This window comes from Microcaecilia unicolor, chromosome 6 (genome assembly GCF_901765095.1).
Source record: "Microcaecilia unicolor chromosome 6, aMicUni1.1, whole genome shotgun sequence".
Taxonomy (NCBI): domain Eukaryota; kingdom Metazoa; phylum Chordata; class Amphibia; order Gymnophiona; family Siphonopidae; genus Microcaecilia; species Microcaecilia unicolor.
Window position 1 is genome coordinate 151,492,269 of NC_044036.1, and position 19,655 is coordinate 151,511,923.

Sequence of the window (19,655 nt, forward strand, 5' to 3'; positions counted from 1 at the left end):
TTCCCTTTCCCTTCTTACCCTGTTCCTTCCCCCCCTATCCAATGTAATTGTAATTGATTAATCTGTACATTGCAAGCCACTTTGAGTCTGCTTTATGTGGAAAAAAGTGGGGTATAAATGTTCATAAATAAATAAATAGATATATAGATATAGACATATATAGATAGATAAATAAATAGATAGAAAGATATAGATATAGACAGATACATATGAGAAAGATATAGATATATAGATATATAATTAGACTGTAAAAAAATCCCAAAACCTTTAAAAGTATGTGCTGTCAAACACTGAATACAGTAAAATATACAGCTCTCACAGTAAAAGATGCAAAATGTTTCTCTAGTTTGTTCTGACATTCAAAATTCTTATTAAATACACCCATAAGATGGTGAAATGTTTCTGTAAGCCTTACTTCCTTGTTATTAATCTGTCATTAATCTTTGTTCTTCTGATGCAAGCAAGGCTAAAAATACACCGTCTATTGTCTTACTGTGGTTCCTACTGTCTCCTCCCATTTTTGCATGTGGAATTCATTATTATATTTACTGAACAAGTTCAGAAGAGGCTACAGAGACAGTATCATCGATGTGATTCCTACATTGACAAGGTTAATTCAGAATCAGAGATGCTATTGACATGACTAGATTCAATGAGATGGAAATACAAAGCAGCTTTCAAAAACTGAATCAGGAATTTGTTTATTTTAATTACATCCTCATTACTGAATATTATATCTTGTCCTGATATCATTATGTTATGTTTTATCTACTTATCCACTTCTAATCCTACATGATATTCTTATGAACCTTATTTGTAACAATTCTGAAATTCTTATTCCGTTAATGATTGCCATGATATTCTTATACACCTTATCTGTATCTATATTCTGAAATTCTTATTCCATAAATGTGATTGTCGTTGTAACATACTGTAAGCCACATTGAGCCTGCAAATAGGTGGGAAAATGTGGGATACAAATGCAGCAAATAAATAAATAAATAAATACTAGGCTTTATAAAATGAGGAAATTCTTCATCATGAATTCTGAAAAAACCAAAAAGGGGCCTATTTACTAACTTGCACCAAGGTTTCACATCTGATGCATGTTAACAATCGATGTTAAGCAGCATTAAGCACAAACCTTCTGCATTAAGGAGGTCCTTTACTAAGCCTAAGTAGCGTTTTTAGCTCACAGTAGAAATCAGCTGGCGGTAAATGCCTAGAAGCCCATTATATTCCTACAGGCGTCTCGGCGTTTACCGCTAGCTGACTTCTACCATGAGCTAAAAACGCTACCACAGCTTAGTAAAAGACCCCCTAAGAGTTGGAGGTGTACTTAGTACTTTGAGGCAGGCAGCTGTGTTGTTAACGCAAAGCAATGATCTCTACCACACGTTACTGGCACAGTGGATAGAACAGTATGCAACCGGCTACATCCATGATAAAAACTTTAAAACGGGTAACTGTGTTAGCCTTGTGTGATAAAACTGGCAGATGCTGGGGCTACGAGGGGGCGTGACAAGATGGCGGTCTGAGCTGTTGGACGCTTGTGCGATCGCGACTGAGCTTTTCTGTTTCTACTTTTGAAATTCCACTAAGAAATAATGCCTCACACGAAAAGGAAGGGAGTAGTGAAAAACTTACCATTGACGGCTCTAGCTGCTGCCCCATTTCAGCCTACGATCGACAGGTTTACCACAAGCACTCCGAAGGTGATGGGTGAGAGGATTCCCGCAGTGGGAGTTGACGAAGGAGCGCTGACCCCACAGGGAATAGAAACAACACTTTCCTCCCCCGAGGCTAACCCACCGCCATGTCCTGCCGCTATCAGGGGAAGGCCATCAGACCTTAAGACGTCGGAATGCGGCAAATTAGGTTCTGAAGACGGTAGTGACCAAACTAAGATGGCGGTGGAGGAAACTACCTGTGAACAAGATGTTCCCATGGCAGTTACTCTAGAGACTATTTGGAAAGCAATTCAAAAGTTAACAAATACGGTTGCACAGGCGGTGCAGGAAACTTCATCTATCGCGACCAAATTAGACTCTTTGACAGAGGTTTTCGATACTTTAAAAACAAGATTCAATGACACAAAAAGCGCAAGTTCAAGAAGAAATAGCGACATTAAAATCTACTACAAATTCTTTGATTAAAGACAAAGTACATCTAAGGACATGGATTACTGAGACCAAGTCAGCACGGCTTTTGTGTGGGGAAATCTTGCCTGACCAATTTACTTCAATTCTTTGAAGGAGTAAACAAACATGTGGACAAAGGGGAGCCGGTTGATATTGTGTATCTGGATTTTCAAAAGGCGTTTGACAAAGTACCTCATGAAAGGCCTCAGAGGAAATTGGAGGGTCATGGGATAGGAGGAAATGTCCTATTGTGGATTAAAAACTGGTTGAAGGATAAGAAACAGAGAGTGGGGTTAAATGGGCAGCATTCACAATGGAGAAGGGTAGTTAGTGGGGTTCCTCAGGGGTCTGTGCTAGGACCGCTGCTTTTTAGTATATTTATAAATGATTTAGAGATTGGAGTAACTAGCGAGGTAATTAAATTTGCTGATGACACAAAGTTATTCAAAGTCGTTAACTCGCGACAGGATTGTGAAAAATTACAGAAGGACCTTACGAGACTGGGAGACTGGGCGGCTAAATGGCAGATGACGTTTAATGTGAGCAAGTGCAAGGTGATGCATGTGGGAAAAAAGAACCCGAATTATAGCTACGTCATGCAAGGTTCCACGTTAGGAGTCACGGACCAAGAAAGGGATCTGGGTGTCGTCGTCGATAATACACTGAAACCTTCTGTTCAGTGTGTTGCTGCGGCTAGGAAAGTGAATAGAATGTTGGGTATTATTAGGAAAGGTATGGAAAACAGGTTTGAGGATGTTATAATGCCGTTGTATCACTCCATGGTGCGACCGCACCTTGAGTATTGTGTTCAATTCTGGTCGCCACATCTCAAGAAAGATATAGTAGAATTGGAAAAGGTGCAGCGAAGGACGACTAAAATGATAGCGGGGATGGGACGACTTCCCTATGAAGAAAGACTAAGGAGGCTAGGGCTTTTCATCCTGGAGAACAGACGGCTGAGGGGAGACATGATAGAGGGATATAAAATAATGAGCGGAGTGGAACAGGTGGATGTGAAGCGTCTGTTCACGCTTTCCAAAAATACTAGGACTAGGGGGCATGCGATGAAACTACAGTGTAGTAAATTTAAAACAAATCGGAGAAAATATTTCTTCACCCAACGCATAATTAAACTCTGGAATTCGTTGCCGGAGAACGTGGTGAAGGGGGTTAGCTTAGCAGAGTTTAAAAAGGGGTTAGACGGTTTCCTAAAGGACAAGTCCATAAACCACTACTAAATGGACTTGGGAAAAATCCACAATTCCAGGAATTTTTTATTTTTATTTATTGCATTTGTATCCCACATTTTCCCACCTCTTTGCAGGCTCAATGTGGCTTACAATACATCATGGATATTGGAAATGAGAAGAGAGTAGACATTTGGTGTTACAGAAGGATTTTGGGTTACATGGTAATGGAATACATGATGGTGATAAATCAGAAGCCACTAATTTACATTTCTGGATATATGTGAGAGTTTCACATGCTTTGGTCTTTGTGGTATATCTTGTCAAAGAGGTGGGTCTTTAGTACTTTACGGAAGTTGGTCAATTCGTAGGTCGCTTTCAGGTTACGTGGCAGTGCGTTCCAGAATTGCACGCTCATATAAGAAAAGGTTGATGCGTGCATTAATTTGTACTTTAGACCTTTACAGTTGGGGAAATGAAGATTAAGGAATGTGTGAGAAGATTTTTTAGCATTCCTGGATGGTAGGTCTATCAGGTCTGACATATAGGCTGGGGCATCACCATGGATGATTTTATGTACTAGGGTACATACTTTGAACATGATGCGTTCTTTGAATGGGAGCCAGTGTAGCTTCTCTCATAGGGGTTTTGCACTCTCGTATTTTGATTTTCCAAATATGAGTCTGGCTGCCGTGTTCTGGGCTGTTTGGAGTTTTTTTGAGTATTTGTTCTTTGCAGCCAACGTAGAGTGAGTTGCAGTAATCTAGATGACTGAGTACTAATGATTGTACTAGATTGCGGAAGACAGTCCTCGGGAAGAATGGTCTTACTCTTTTTAATTTCCACATTGAGTGGAACATCTTTTTGGTTGTGTTTTTCGCGTGATTCTCAAGTGTTAGGTGCTGATCGATGGTAACTCCAAGGATTTTCAAGGTATCCAAAATTGGTAAGTTTAATTTTGGTGTGTTGATGGTGGTAAATTTGCTCGTGTTATGTTGAGAGGTAAGTACTAGGCATTGGTTTTTTTCTGCGTTGAGTTTTAACGCCCAGGAGTGCATGATATGTAGACTTTGGTTGATGTCAATGGAAATTTCTTTTAAGTCTTGATTGAATGGGATGTAGATCGTTACATCATCGGCGTAAATGTATGGGTTGAGGTTTTGGTTAGATAGTAGTTTGGCCAGGGGTGTCATCATTAGGTTGAATATAGTCGGTGAAAGGGAAGATCCCTGTGGAACTCCATATTCAGGTGTCCATGCGGCTGGTGTAACCAAATTTGATGTCACTTGATATGAGCGTGTGGTTAGGAATCCTTTAAACCAGTTAAGAACATTGCCTCCGATGCCGAAGTATTCAAGGATGTGTAGTAGGATTCCATGATCTATCATGTCGAAGGCGCTTGACATGTCAAATTGTAGAAGTAATATATTTTAGAAGTAATATATTTTTGCCGGTTGCAATAGTTTGTTTGAATTTCGTCATGAGCGTAACTAATACTGTTTCAGTACTGTGATTAGAACGAAATCCTGACTGGGAGTCGTGTAGTATTGAGAATTTGTTTTGATAGTCTGTGAGTTGTTTGGTTACCATTCCTTTTGTTATTTTGGTTATTAAGGGAATGGATGCTACTGGTCTATAGTTGGTTAATTCACTTGCATTTTTCTTTGCATCTTTGGGTATGGGGGTGAGTAGAATGTTTCCTTTCTCCTTTGGGAAGAGTCCATTTTGTAGCATAAAATTCAGGTGTTTCGTTAGATCTGTTATGAAGTATTGGGGGGCCAATTTCATAAGGTTATTGGGGCATATATCTAGTTTGCAGTGAGATTTGGCGAATCTTTTATGCGTTTGGGAGATGAGATCTTCCGATAGTGTCTCAAATTCATTCCAAATCCTATTTGCTGGGTATACTCCAGGGTTTGGGTCTAGACAGTCTAGGAGTGCAGCGTATTCGATGGAGCTGGTAGGTATTTTGAGTTGCAGTTGTACTATTTTCTCTTTGAAGTATTTTGCGAGGTTTTCAGCTCCTGGTGTGTCTTTGCTGTTATTCGTAACTGATGTGGTGTCTAGTAGTTTATTCACGAGCTGGAAAAGTTTGTGTGTCTTTGTAATTTGGTCCAATTTCAGTTTTGTAGTATAGTCTTTTGGTTTGTCTTATTGTGTATTTATATTTTCTTCGGAGTTGTTTCCATTCATTAAGTGTGGAATCATCTCTCTTTTTATTCCATGCACGTTCTAATTTCCTAACTTGTGTTTTGAGTTTTTTCAGTTCTTCGTTGAACCACGGTATTGAATTCTTTCTGTGTGATGTTCTAGTTTGTTCTGCATCTATCGTCCCAGTCTAGGAGGAATTTGATTGTGTCTGCCTTTTTTGTTTGTACGTTTGGGAAGCTTGCCAGGTGCCCTTGGCCTGGATTGGCCGCTGTCGTGGACAGGATGCTGGGCTCGATGGACCCTTGGTCTTTTCCCAGTGTGGCATTACTTATGTACTTATGATTCATCGAAGAATAGAACAATTCGAGAACTATAATAGATGACTGAATTTACGCTTGCTAAACTTTCCAATGATACCAGAAATAAGTGCAACAGAACTATTGAAAAAATACTTGATGGAAATATTACAATCTTGATGGAAATATTACAATTCTCTCCCAACCTTATTCCTCCAATAAACAAAATATATTATTTACCTATATCTCAGAAGGTGGGAGAGCAAAAAAAGGAATTACAGCTTCAAACATCAAATCAAGTACAAGAACCGAGGCTTCAAGATCCCACCGCATTCTTGGAACAGTCAACTATGGAGGTAACTAACCGACGCACATTACTGATTTCATTGGTTTTTGAACAAGACTTAAATTCTATATTGAAATTGTACTTTAAAAATTCATTGAAAACATTTTATGGAGATAGGATATGGATATATCTCGATGTTGTAAAATCTACACAAGATCGAAGGAGAGCTTTTTTGGCTCAAAGAGAAGAGACTAAAGCTTTGGGCGCGAGATTTTTACTTGCATACCAATGTAAGTGTTCAATTCGCTATCTAGATAATAAATATCTGTTTTTTTGAACCTGAACAAATAAAATCCTTTATCGAATTAAAAAAGCTAACCAAATAGAAGCTAGACTAAGAGAAGATCTACAAGTTAACAATTAGAAAATACCTAGAATAAAGACAGGGCCTTTTTTTTCCTGTATATTGTATTCTCCTTATATATGTCCACCCCCCCCCCCCCCCCATGCTATTTCAAATTGGTGGTGTAAGAAAGAATTTATATATTGCTTTGTATAAAATTGAGGGAATACTCCCTCTTTTTTTTTGAAAATATCTTTATTACTGTCAGAGCAGAAGGTCTATACACATTGCACTCATTTTCATATATACTATGCAAAATGTAGTAATCAATCTTTTCCTTTTATTTTTTTTTGTTCTGAGTTTTTTTGTACAAGATTTAATGCTTGTAAATGTTACAAAATTAATAAATAAAAGAAAAAAAAACTGGCAGATGCCTCAATAAATTGGTTAGTGTTAGTCTAAAAGGTGCAACCTGCCCCATTTTATCTGTTGGGTTAGAAGTTGGGGAGTAATTTAAAAGTCATTTTTGGATGTGTGTGGCCTACTGGTATAGTAGAAGACAATTTGACACAATGATGTAGACTTTGCTGGTAGGTGTGAACAGGGGCAGAGTTTGGGTGCAGAATACGCAGAGTTCACTCCTATGCACCTAGGTTCTAAAATGCGCTATTGTAGGTGCAATTTCTGCCATTCATACTAGTATTATATAAAGGCACATAGGCACTTGTGTCTTTAATAAAATAGCACCTAAATAGGTGCCTACTTGACCTCTTAAACTAGGCTATCCTTTTAAAATTACCGTCATAAAAACATAAGAACAGCCATTACTGGGTCAGACCAATGGTCCATCTAGCCCAGCACCCTACTTCTAACAGTTGCCAATTCAGGTGATATGCAGTGGTGAGCTGCACATTAACTGCAAGGCACAATCTCCACCCATTCCCTCCCGGTACTATATCCCCCAGTAAACATTTCCGCTGTAGCTGTTTAATGCAACAATTAGCATGTGCTAACAATTAATGTTCTGTGTTAACACAGCACCACATTAATCATCTATTACACCTTAGCAAATAGGACCCTTAGAGATCTTTACAATTATAAAACAGGGAGTATACACTTAATTAGATTCATATACATTTATATATATATATATATATATATATATATATATATATATATATATATATATATATATATATTCACTAGTTATTCTGCAAACAATGAACAATATTTCTAATCTTTTCACAGTTTGTATCCCTCTTGATTCTTTGCCTGTACAATTTTATGGTATTTTGCAAAATTCACTATTTTTACAAAGCATCCTCACTCCCGCTTCAAAAGAACTACACAGCACTCCAAATATTTTGACTTAATGCAAACACAACTTTACTGAACTTTCTGCAACAGGCAGGCATTAAATTTGTATAACGCCAATTGTGCAGTAACTCCTCTTGCCCATCCAAGATTGTATACAACAACCTTAGTCCATTTATTCAAACTTGATCTTCTTTCTACATTCCCATATTTACACAATATACAAGACCTCCTGTCCTTTACCCATCCCAGAGGCTGGTAATAATCCACGACAGCTTCTTACTCCTCTGATCACAATCCTCATCTCCTTAGACACCGACCCTTCTTCCAGCTCCCTTCTTCGAGTTCCCTCGTCCTGATTCCTGCTTCAGGCTGGGTCCCCCTCACCCACCCTTAGCACTCACTCCTTCACAGTTAACACTGACTGGGGTAACAACTACGCCTAAATTCAGCCTCAGTTTATTTCGCCACTTTGGGATCCTCCTCTCCACTACGGGTCCCGGTGGGGGTTACCGGCAACCAAAGATCACTTTTCCTCCCCAAGCTGGAGCCTTTGGAGCTCATTTTCAAAGCACTTAGACTTACAAAGTTCCATAGGTTAGTATGTAACTTTTTAAAGTCTAAGTACTTTGAAAATATATCTCTTTATCACCTCCAGCTCCACCTTCCTTATCAATAAAACACAAACTAATCCACTTAATTCTTTCTTCAGTTTATTCCAACACCACACCCCTTGGGCTGGCTTCTTTCCCATCCAGGAACATCCCATGCTCTCCCCCCTCTCCCAGATGTCACCACTCAGTAATTCCCATATTTTGGGGGATTGCATCATCATAAACAAAAATAAAGTCATATAGCACAGCACTAACAGGTTGATGATCAATTTCCCCCATTGAGCCTGCAAATGGGTGGGAAAATGTGGATACAAATGCAACAAATAAATAAATTAAATAAATACCTTTAGCTGGAGCAGGAAGGACTAGCACTCCCTTCTCCTCTGCCAGGCGCTTCCACCAGAACTAGCCTTTGCGGGTAGAGTTACCATTTTGTGTCCTCTGAAAAAGAGGACACACGTCACGCCCCCTGCCCGCCCCTTTTGGATCCTCATTCCGCCCCCTATTCCCCTCCCCGTCACATAGTCCCCCCCCCGCGTCCCCCCGTCACATACCCCCCCTCACTTACTATCTAGCCCTGGTGGTCTACCACCTCATTTTGAACTAAAGGTTCACATTATGAGACCTTTTCCCCATATCTATCTTAATCTAATGAGTTGATCTTCAATAACTTGTCCAAAGCTTTCTTAAAATCAGTTACACTGTTTTTACCATATTCTTCAACAATAAGTTCCAAAGTTTAACAAGATGCTGAGTGCAAATAAATGAAATTATATTAAGTGGACTAACTTTGTAACTTTACTGATGTCCGCTTATTTGCATTTACCTGTTCAGCTCCTCCAGAGATTTTATTACCATGCAACATTCTGTGCCAGAACTCGTCCCCTCCCTCATGGTCTGCCAACTCTTCTTCTCTCTTCCACTTCCCTCCCCATCCGTGATCCGGTACAATAACCCTGAATCATAGTAACATAGTAAATGATAGCAGAAAAAAACCTGCATGGTCCATCCAGTCTGCCCTACAAGATAAACTCATATGTGCTACTTTTTGTGTATACCTTACCTTGATTTGTACCTGTCCTTTTCAGGGCACAGACCATGTAAGTCTGCCCAGCACTATCCTCACCTCCCAACCACCAGCCCCGCCTCCCACCACCGGCTCAGGCACAGACCGTATAAGTCTGCCCAGCACTATCCCCACCTCCCGCCACCAGCTCTGCCACCCCATCTTGGCTAAGCTCCTTAGGATCCATTCCTTCTGAACAGGATTCCTTTATGTTTATCCCACGCGTGTTTGAATTCTGTTACCGTTTTCATTTCCACCACTTCCCGCGGGAGGGCATTCCAAGCATCCACTACTCTCTCCGTGAAAAAATACTTCCTGACATTTTTCTTGAGTCTGCCCCCCTTCAATCTCATTTCATGTCCTCTCGTTCTACCGCCTTCGCACCTCTGGAAAAGGTTCGTTTGCGGATTAATACTTTTCAAATATTTGAACGTCTGTATCATATCACCCCTGTTTCTCCTTTCTTCCAGAGTATACATGTTCAGGTCATCAAGTCTCTGCTCATACGTCTTGTAACGCAAATCCCTTACCATTCTCGTAGCTTTTCTTTGCACCGCTTCAATTCTTTTTACATCCTTCGCAAGGTACGGCCTCCAAAACTGAACACAATACTCTAGATGGGGCCTCACCAACGACTTATACAGGGGCATCAACACCTCCTTTCTTCTGCTGGTCACACCTCAGCCTAACAACCTTCTAGCTACGGCCACCACCGTGTCACACTGTTTCGTCGCCTTCAGATCCTCAGATACTATCACCCCAAGATCCCTCTCCCCGTCCGTACCTATCAGATTCTCCCCGCCTAACACATACGTCTCCCGAGGATTTCTATTCCCTAAGTGCATCACTTTGCATTTCTTCGCATTGAATTTTAATTGCCAAACCTTAGACCATTCTTCTAGCTTCCTCAGATCCTTTTTCATGTTTTCCACTCCCTCCCGGGTGTCCACTCTGTTACAGATCTTAGTATCATCCGCAAATAGGCAAACTTTACCTTCTAACCCTTCGGCAATGTCACTCACAAATATATTGAACAGAATCGGTCCCAGCACCTATCCTTGAGGCACACCACTACTCACCTTTCCCTCCTCCGAGCGAATTCCATTCACCACCACCCTCTGGCTTCTGTCCGTCAACCAGTTCCTAATCCAGTTCACCACTTCGGGTCCTATCTTCAGCCCATCCAGTTTATTTAAGAGCCTCCTGTGGGGAACCATGTCAAAAGCTTTGCTGAAATCTAAGTAGATTACGTCCATAGCTCATCCCTGTTTCAATTCTCGTCACCCAATCAAAAAACTCAATGAGATTCGTTTGGCACGATTTCCCTTTGGTAAAACCATGTTGTCTCGGATCTTGCAACTTATTGGCTTCCAGGAAATTCACTATCCTTTCCTTCAGCATCGCTTCCATTACTTTTCCAATTATCGAAGTGAGGCTTACCGGCCTGTAGTTTCCAGCTTCTTCCCTATCACCACTCTTGTGAAGAGGGACCACCTCCGCCGTTCTCCAATCCCTCGGAACCTCTCCCATCTGCAAACTCCTTCTCCCATCCTACCTTCAAACTCATGTTTATGATTGCCCATCACCATCAGTCACCGGCCACCGCAGTGACTCCCGCCGTTTTTCTTCTCCGACTCCGGTGCTCCGCCCCTTCTCTGACATAGCCTCTCCGAGGAGTTTAGGTTGAGATGAACCTCCTCCTTGGCAACAGGAAGTACCACAGAAAGGGGTGGACGTGACGGCAGAGAACAAGAAGGAAAGCTGTGAGGATGACGTCAAAACACTGAAGCCGAGTAGGTTTATCTCCCTTTCCCTCTCCTCCGCGCAACCGTAATCCCCAAGGAGGTTGGATAAAACGGTCGGGAGACGAAGTAAGCCTATCAAGTCCGTTGTATGAGAATGCCAGTAGGCGGAGCTTGCCGTTGCCGCGATTTTAGTACACCCAAAACAATAGCAAACGCTATAGTCTAAAGCTCTTTCAGTTGGATAGGAAGTGCCTTAAAAAAAGGTGGAGGAAAAAATAGCATTTTTTTATTTAGGGTTACCATTCGTCCCGACGGGGAAATGCGGAACTCCGTCCGGACTCCCCACGGCGCCCTCAAAAAGAGGACATGTCCGGGGAAATCCAGACGAATGGTAACCCTATTTGCGGGGGTCAGGTCTGGTCCCATCGTGGATCCCACATCCCACTGGACCTGCAACAGCATCGGGGGGTGTGTGTGTGAGGGGCCTGGGGCTCCACCAGACTTCTAGGCACTGTTTGGGGGGGGGGGGGGGAGGTCTGAAGGTCCAGGTCCTCTTGTATTTGAGGGAGTTGTGGGGGGAGGTCCAGTGGACCTCCATGCCTCCTTGCGCTTGAGGGGGTGGGGGCACTGGAAACATGCAAATGCATGCTGAACTTTACTGGGCCCCCCCCCCCCCCCATTCCGCCCTGGCAAACCCTAACACCAGTTCCAAGCAGGCTCTGATCACTGGGCGCCAGCAAATGCGGGTGGTAGTCCGGCGCTAATGGCCCTAGTGCTAGTGTTTGCCTTTGACTATCGGGGCCAGAAAGCCACAATACAGCATTGTAAATAACAAAGCAAGCTCTGGAGCACTGATAAATACATTTTGAATATAATCCTCTCCTCCCGTCACAGACCCCTTTGAAAATATTCCCGACAACCCCCCCCCCCCCATCCCCTCTTAACAGACAGAATGCAAAACCTAGGAGGTTTAATAAAACAATATACCTCATAAGTTTGCTATCGTTTTCAAATGCGATTGCTATTTTTTTGTTCTGACCAATATGGCGACAAGCTCCGCCCACTGCCTTCAGCCCAGATAATGGGCCAGATAGGATCATGCCGTCTCCTCTCATTAACCCTACTTGACCAGTCTTCCATCTCAGGCACGGTTTCTATGGATGCGGCAGATGGCGCTCTTCCCTATGCCCCCTGGGAATGAGTGCGGCGTGCGTCCCTAACCTTGCGTTTTTCTGTCTTGCGCGCGGCCCTTTCGGAGACAGCAGGTGGCGCTATGCGGTCGCCGGCCGGCTGTAGTAGCGTACTCGTCTACACCGGAAGTACCTCACCGGAAGTACCTCGCTAACAGGAGGCGCTTTCTATTCTCTGACTGGGGTGCCGGTGGCGTGAGCTGCGGCTCGGTGACAGGAGTTGCTCTTCCTTCTCGCGTGCTCTCTGTCCCTGCCGCTGAGATGCCTCTGGAGAACTTGGAAGAGGAGGGGCTGCCGAAGAACCCGGACCTGCGTATCGCGCAGCTGAAGTTCCTACTGAGCCTTGGCGGGCCGCACGGGGATGCGGCGGTGAAGCAGGAGCTGATGGAGGCCGTCCGGTGCAACAGTGAGTCCCTTTCTGTGGAAGTGCAGAGTCACGAGGGCTCCGCTGTGCTGGAAGGCGGGGGGGTCTCGCGTTTACTCTTTGGCACTCTCCGAGAGTTCTCACTGTGCCCCCAAGGGTTGTTGTTTCTCTGCTGGGCTTGTAACTCCCTAATCTGTACCGGCAAAATAATAATTTTAAAAAAGCCACAGAGTAAAAAAGGCAGATGGTGTAGTTAGTTGCTGAGGTGTAGAGAAATGAAAAATAATAAAAGTTTCTGAAGTGAGTTGCTGATTTTTCGGGCTGCTGAGTCACGGTTGCAGAAGTTTGTGTTATGCTAAGCAAAGAGCTGCTGTGTAACGTACATAACGGATTGGTGGTTCATGTATACAATTTATCTCCGGTTAATAATATTCGTTTTCAAGGTTTTCTGTATCATAAGGATGACACTTTTGTCTTAGAGTCGTTGTGTCTTGTGTCATTTACTTTAGTTTTCAGTGATCTCACCATTAGTAGTATAGATTGTAGATTAGAACTGTACTGTCGTTTTGGAAAAGTTACCAAAAATATTTATTGCTAGTTATAAAGTTCGCGGTAACGTTGATTGTGAAGAAAATATTTTTTTCCCTGGTAAAATTTGCTGCGATTGAACCTTTTGAAAGTTGGTGAGGCTTTTTTTTTTTTACCCTTTTATATGCAAGGATTGTATTTCGTAGTTGTTATTTCTTTATGTATGTCAAATGTTGCAGTTTGGTTTTAGCTAGAAAATCTTTATGCATAGTTTTTATTATGTGGGTTTGAGATTTGGAAATTGATCTCTAATGTATTCTCTTGGTATGAGGGCACTATGAGGCATATTTAAAAAGCACTTAGCCTTCCAAAGTTCCATAGAAACCTATGGAACTTTGGAAGGCTAAGTGCTTTGAAAATATGCCTCTATGGCACCTGTTATTGCAGTACGAAATCAGAAAAGTGTGTAATATGTTTAAGTTCAAAACATATATGCACACATGTATAAAGGTTTGGTTTATGTATATATACATGATTTATTTTTAACTTAGTACTGCAACAACTCATACAATTTCCAATCCTTTTTGTGGTAGGTGATTACATAGTAATATTTTAAAAATATATATTTACAGTGATACATTAATATTACTGGCAATATGTTTCTGTTTTATTGTTTTATCATATTATTGTAAACCATAATGGACAGCCAAGTTGCTGGAAGTGCAGCATTGAAATAATGCACAAAATGAAAAATATTTCTGATTCCATTTTTTTAATTTGTATGTTTCATACTGTGTTTGTCAGGAATGGCATTAAGGTTGTGTGACCATTGTGGCTGCATAGATGCTGCAGTTATACACAAGTGGCTGTGGCATTCTTTGGGGAGAAGGGCACCCCCATCTATCCAGGCTTAACTGAGGACACAGCCTACTTTTGGTATTCAGAGTAGCAGGATCAGGTAACTTCTGTGAAATAAATTGTATGAAACTAATTTCAGATTTGAGATACAAAAGTGAACTCAATCATGAAAACTTTCAGTTTGTACTATGTATGATTCTCCGAGGACAAGCAGGCCATATGCTCATATGTGGGTGATGTCATCCATGTCACCCGCTGCAGAGCTTAAACAAGCTACTGGGGCTTTAAGAGCACGCAAAGCGTCCCCACCTCTTTTGCGCAAGTACGTTTCCGCCCGCCACGAGAGTCTCTTCTCATCCGCAGAGAGGAGAGAATGCGATTGTCCTGCGCAACTCCTACTGTCTGGTGCGTGCACTGTTTTTTTTTTTTGGGGGGGGGTTAGATTTTTGTACCTTCCCTTCGGAATTTTTTGCCCTGACTTTTTGTTTTTTCTTGGGAAAGGTCCTTATCCGTACTCATATAGTTTTAGTTTGTTTCCACACTTTTAGGTTTCCTTTATTTTTGGCATGCTCCATAGACCTTTTTAGGTCTGAGCTCCATTCTGGTATTTCTCCTTATATTTTTCTTGTGCGTGCCCCTGTTTTAGTTGCCATCGAGCCATTTGATTTGACCACTGCTGTTTTCCCTTCCATGCCATTGAAGGTTGCCAGTGGTTTTAAATGCTGTAGCTGGTGCAGTAGGACCATTTCTGGCAAAAAGCACTCATTCTTGGTGTCTTCAGTATTTGGGGTCTGAATATACCCTTTCCAGCTGTATTCTTTGCCTTCATATGAAGAAAAGAACCCAGCTGGCCAGAGAGGCTCAAAGGGAAAAGATTTTTGGAGCCCGGTTCGAAACCTCGGCGTTGGTATCAACATCAGGAGTTGCATCATGTGCATTGGTTCGTATGGCTGAGAAGCCTGTCTCGGACACTGGGAGTGGATGGGAATCTAATGGTGGTCCACCTGCCTTGACGCCGGCTGCAGTGCAGGGCCGATCAACATCAGATTTGATGTCGTCTTCGCCGGCACCCAGGAGCATCGATGACCGGCATCGTGAAAGCAAAGAGGCATTGTCAGTGATCCCCGTCGGTGCTGGGAGGACCGCTCCCCCTCCATACGAGAGGTGCTGATGTGCAGGTATCCACGCAGCCAGGACCAGGCACCCATCTCGACCCCCAGCAGTTCAGCAGCCTGTCTCAGAACCGGCACCTCAGCCTTTCCCAATGGACTCTCTCGATGTGTGCATCCACGCCATGCTCACTGAGCACTTGGCGGGGTTTTTACAGCAGTGTGCATTGGCATTTGGGGTGCTTGCACAAATTGTGCCTCTTTCTGCTGACCTGCAAGGCCCTCAGCCTATGGTGTGGTTTCCGATACTAGTGTCACTTGCTGCACCGGTGTCAACAGCCACCCATGTGGACACCCTCTCGATGTTGGTGGAGGAAGCTTTGTCAGAGTTGAGGCTGGAACCCACTCCTTGACACCCTTCTCGAGGACATAGTTCCTGTGTTTCGAGGCAGGCTCGGTCTCGGTCTTTCCATGAGGAGTTTTTCACCGAGTCTCATGAGGATCCATGGTACTTCTCAGAGGAGGCATCCTAAGGCATTCCATCTGACCCCTACAGAGGAAAGGAGGAAGTCTCCACCAGAGTGCCTTTCCTTCCCAGGTTTTGTGTGGGAAATGGCAGCTGACATTCTCATTTGTTTGGAAATGGAAGATGAACCCAAGGCTGAGATGTTCAAGGACTGCGAATCTCCTCCTGGGGAGGCTGTGACTGTCCCTCTTCATCGGATCCTGAAAGATGTTCAGGTGAAGAACTGGGAGTTCCTTCTGTCTGTCCCTGTCCTGCCCTGCCCAAGACTATAGACACCATGTATTGTATCTAGAGTTTCCCAAGGTTTGACAAGCCTTTGTTGCCTCATCATTCCCTGTTGGTGAAATCTGCGCTCAAAAGAGCCAGGAGTTCAAGAGATTATGCTTCGGCGCCACCTGGTGGAGAAGCTAAAACCCTGGATTCTTTTGGGTCAAAGATGTATCAGGCCTGTATGCTCATCTTCCGTATTCAATCTTACCAGCTCTACACAAGTCTGTATTCGCAGAACTTGGTGCACAGTATGATTTAGCGGATTCTTTCCCATAGGAGCAGGCCGAATCACTTCACCAGTTGGTCAAGCAGCAAAATACATGTAGAAAGTTCTTGGCCAAGGGTTCCTATGACACCTTTGATGTGGCATCCAGGACCTCTGCCCAGAGTTTAGCGATGCATAGACTCTCATGGCTGTGTGTCTGTGGTCCAACAGAGGTTGGCAGATGCCACATGCTGGGGAGATGACCTTTTTGAAGGAAGTCACTGACTTCATCAAGAAACATTGACACCATCGACATCTTCTGCACCTTCCTCATTCAATCGGGGGAAGCTGAATTTTTACCAAGAAAAGTGGCCGTTTGTAACCCCTGACAAGTAGGTTTTCCAAATAGTCCATCTCGGTTATGCCCTGCATTGACGTCAGTGACCACCAAATTACCCACCGAGAGTGTCTCACTTCATCTCTCAACACAAGCAGGTACTTGCAGAGGAACTTTCCAACCCTTCTAAAGGGCCATGTGGTTGAGCCGGTTCCACCAGGGGAAGAAGGGCTAGGATTCTGTTCCAGGTACTTTGTTGTGCCGAAGAAAATGGAGGATGTGTCCCATCCTAGACCTATGGGCCCTAACCAAATTCCTGGCCAAAGAAAAGTTCAGGATGGTTTCCTTGGGCACCCTTCTCCCCATGAGTCGGGAAAATGATTAACTGTGCTTTCTGGACTTAAAGGCTTACACTTTCATCCTGATACTTCCAGGTCACAGGAAGTACCTTCACCTAGGGACACATAATTTCCAAAGCTGCTTCTACTATTTGTGACAACTACGCTGCCTCTCTCCTTATATTGAGAAGATAAATCTTTTCTCAGTTGTGCATACCATGATAATATCAAGACTGGATTACTGTAATGTACTCTACAATGGTCTGACTACAAAGGATCTGCACCAGCTCCAATTGATTCAGAATGCTGGAGCAAGACTCATAGAAGGTTGCAAGCAACATGACCATGTTGCACCATTTTAGCAAAAACTTCATTGGCTACCAGTACAGCACAGGGCCAAATTTAAAACTCTCTGTCTGTCTGATCTTCAAGGCCCTTAAAGGAAATGGCCCAGAGTACTTGAAGAACAGGATGACCCTCTGCACACCTCCAAGGACACTAAGGTCCTCCCAAGGGGTATCCCTAACCACACCCTCTCCAAAAAACATTACACAACGTGATATTTGCAAGCGAGCCTTCTCCAGAGTACCCACCACACTCTGGAATACACTTCCTGAAAGGCTCCGCTTAACACGACTGACTATCTGTACGTCACACATACACAGAGTGACATGGGCTGCACTTACTGCAGCAGGACATGTTTGTCCACTCCTACCCTAGCTGACGTAACATTTAATCATCTCTCTGACCTCATGTGAAACTTTCTTTAAATTTGTCACCTTATTTTCTTACTCTCTTACCTATCTATATGTTCCATCTTTGCTTATACTGTATGCTGTCTATTAAAATGTTCTATTATGTATTGTGTTGACATTGTAAATAGTATACTATTCCATACTTTGTATTTTTGAATATTTTTACTGCTGTAATTGTCTATTACTTATTTGTTTGATTTATTCTTACTGTACACCGCCTTGAGTGAATTCTTTCAAAAGGGCGGTAAATAAATCCTAATAAATATAGTTTCAAGGTAATTGCTATTTTGTCCTCACTGTTGCAAGGCACAGTTGACCTATGCATATTTTTGGTGAGCCTGGTAGCTAGGAATTCCCACATGTGAGGATATGGCCTCTGCTTGTCCTCAGAGAAAGCGAAGATACTTACCTGTAGCAGGTATTCTCTGAGGACAGCAGGCCATTCATTCTCTCATACCCTCCCTCCTCCCCTTGGAGTTGTTGCCTTTTTGTGAAATGCTATGGTATTGTACTGATAGTCCTGCGCTCTCGTGGCGGGTGGGAAGGCATTTAGGCATGCGTGGTGGGGAAGCTGTGCTTACTCTTAAAGCTCTAGTAGCTTGTTTAAGCTTCTCAGTGGGCGATGTGATGATGTCACACACATATGAGAATGAATGGCTCGCTGTCATAAGAATATAATAGCCATACTGGGTAGACCAATGGTCCATGTAGCCCAATATCCTGCTTCCAACAGTGGCCAATCCAGGTCGCTAGAGATTACCTGCTACAGGTAAGTGTCTTTGCTTTTTTAGTGGTTTTCATTTGTTAGGTTAGCAGGAGGGTTTTGTTTTTGGAAGCTCTTTAAAAGAGTTATCAAAATGTGTAATCTGGATATATGTGGATAAAGTAATGATATTTTTCAGATATGGCACCTTACTATGAAGGACTTTGTAAACAGCTTGACTGGCAAGTAGATACTGACTTGTTAGGTAAAATGAAAAAAGCTAATGAAGAAGAGTTAAAACGTCTTGATGTTGAATTAGAAGATGCAGAAAAAAATCTGGGAGAAAGTGAAATCCGTGATGCGATGATGGCTAAAGCAGAATACTTATGTCGGATTGGGGACAAGGTAAGTTTGTTTATATTTTCCAGTTTATTATATCCAAAACCAATTAACATGTTAATTGGCTGTACTGGTAAATACACATGAATCTGGATGCATAGGGCTGGTTTTGAAGATATTTGTAGACTCGTAGGTTTGTTACAATTGGATTTATCATCAATCATATCCATGAAACACTGAGTTTTCAGTTTTGAACCTAGTGAGGAGTTTTATCCATTGTCAGTTTTGCATTGAAGACCAAGAGAGTTAATTGATACCTATTCTTCCTTATCCTGCTAGACTAGTTCAGACCAGTGGTTATCAACCCAGTCCTCTGGACATACCAAGCTAGTCAGCTTTTCAGGATACCCACAGTGAATATGCATGAGAGAGATTTGCACACAATTGAGGTAGTGCATGCAAATTTATATCATGAATATCATTGTAGATATCGCGAAAACCAGACTGGCTTTATGTATTCTGAGGACTGGATTGAGAATCCCTGGTCCTGACCAATGGACTGTGTACCCTTACCAGCAGATGGAGGTAAAGACGCTGAACTCTTCTAGTATTTCACCAGTATAAGGGCCTACAAGGGGGTGAGTGCTCTTCAAAAAGGGGGGGGGGCACTTGTCAGGAGAGGGATGCTCTTTGGGGGGGTGGTCTAGCAAGGAACTGTTCAGGAGGAGAGGCTTTTGGGGATCGGCAAAACTACTTTCCCCCAAACCCCCATAATTTAGCCTGCTAAGATAACTTTTGCTTTTTTTTTAAATTGAAAATGTTAACATAAGCAAATATATTGACCAAATGCTTGCCCAGAAAATGGGATATAATAAGATAATCTTCAAAGAAATACAATAAGAGGCAGCTTTTGTTGTCTTAACATTACTTTAACTGTTGCCATGGCAGCTGAAGTGGATATTCAATAGCATTATCTGGACAGCAATTACA

The 19,655-nt window shown here is 42.6% G+C and overlaps 1 protein-coding gene and 1 long non-coding RNA gene across 2 annotated transcripts in view; one reads left to right on the forward strand and one right to left on the reverse strand.

Moving 5' to 3' along the window:
* Positions 1–16,875, reverse strand: LOC115472071. The gene is made up of 3 exons (XR_003942462.1): positions 16,748–16,875; positions 16,713–16,716; positions 1–13 (listed from the first exon to the last, which is right to left on the reverse strand). It is a non-coding gene; the product is annotated as an uncharacterized LOC115472071 (long non-coding RNA).
* The window catches only part of PSMD6 (proteasome 26S subunit, non-ATPase 6), a 23,596-nt gene continuing 16,417 nt past the window's right edge, over positions 12,477–19,655 (forward strand). Inside the window, exons 1-2 of the mRNA XM_030206138.1 lie at positions 12,477–12,739; positions 18,526–18,731. Of these exons, the coding sequence (XP_030061998.1) occupies positions 12,595–12,739; positions 18,526–18,731 (351 nt within the window). The 5' untranslated portion in view covers positions 12,477–12,594. The remainder of the gene's footprint in view (positions 12,740–18,525; positions 18,732–19,655) is intronic.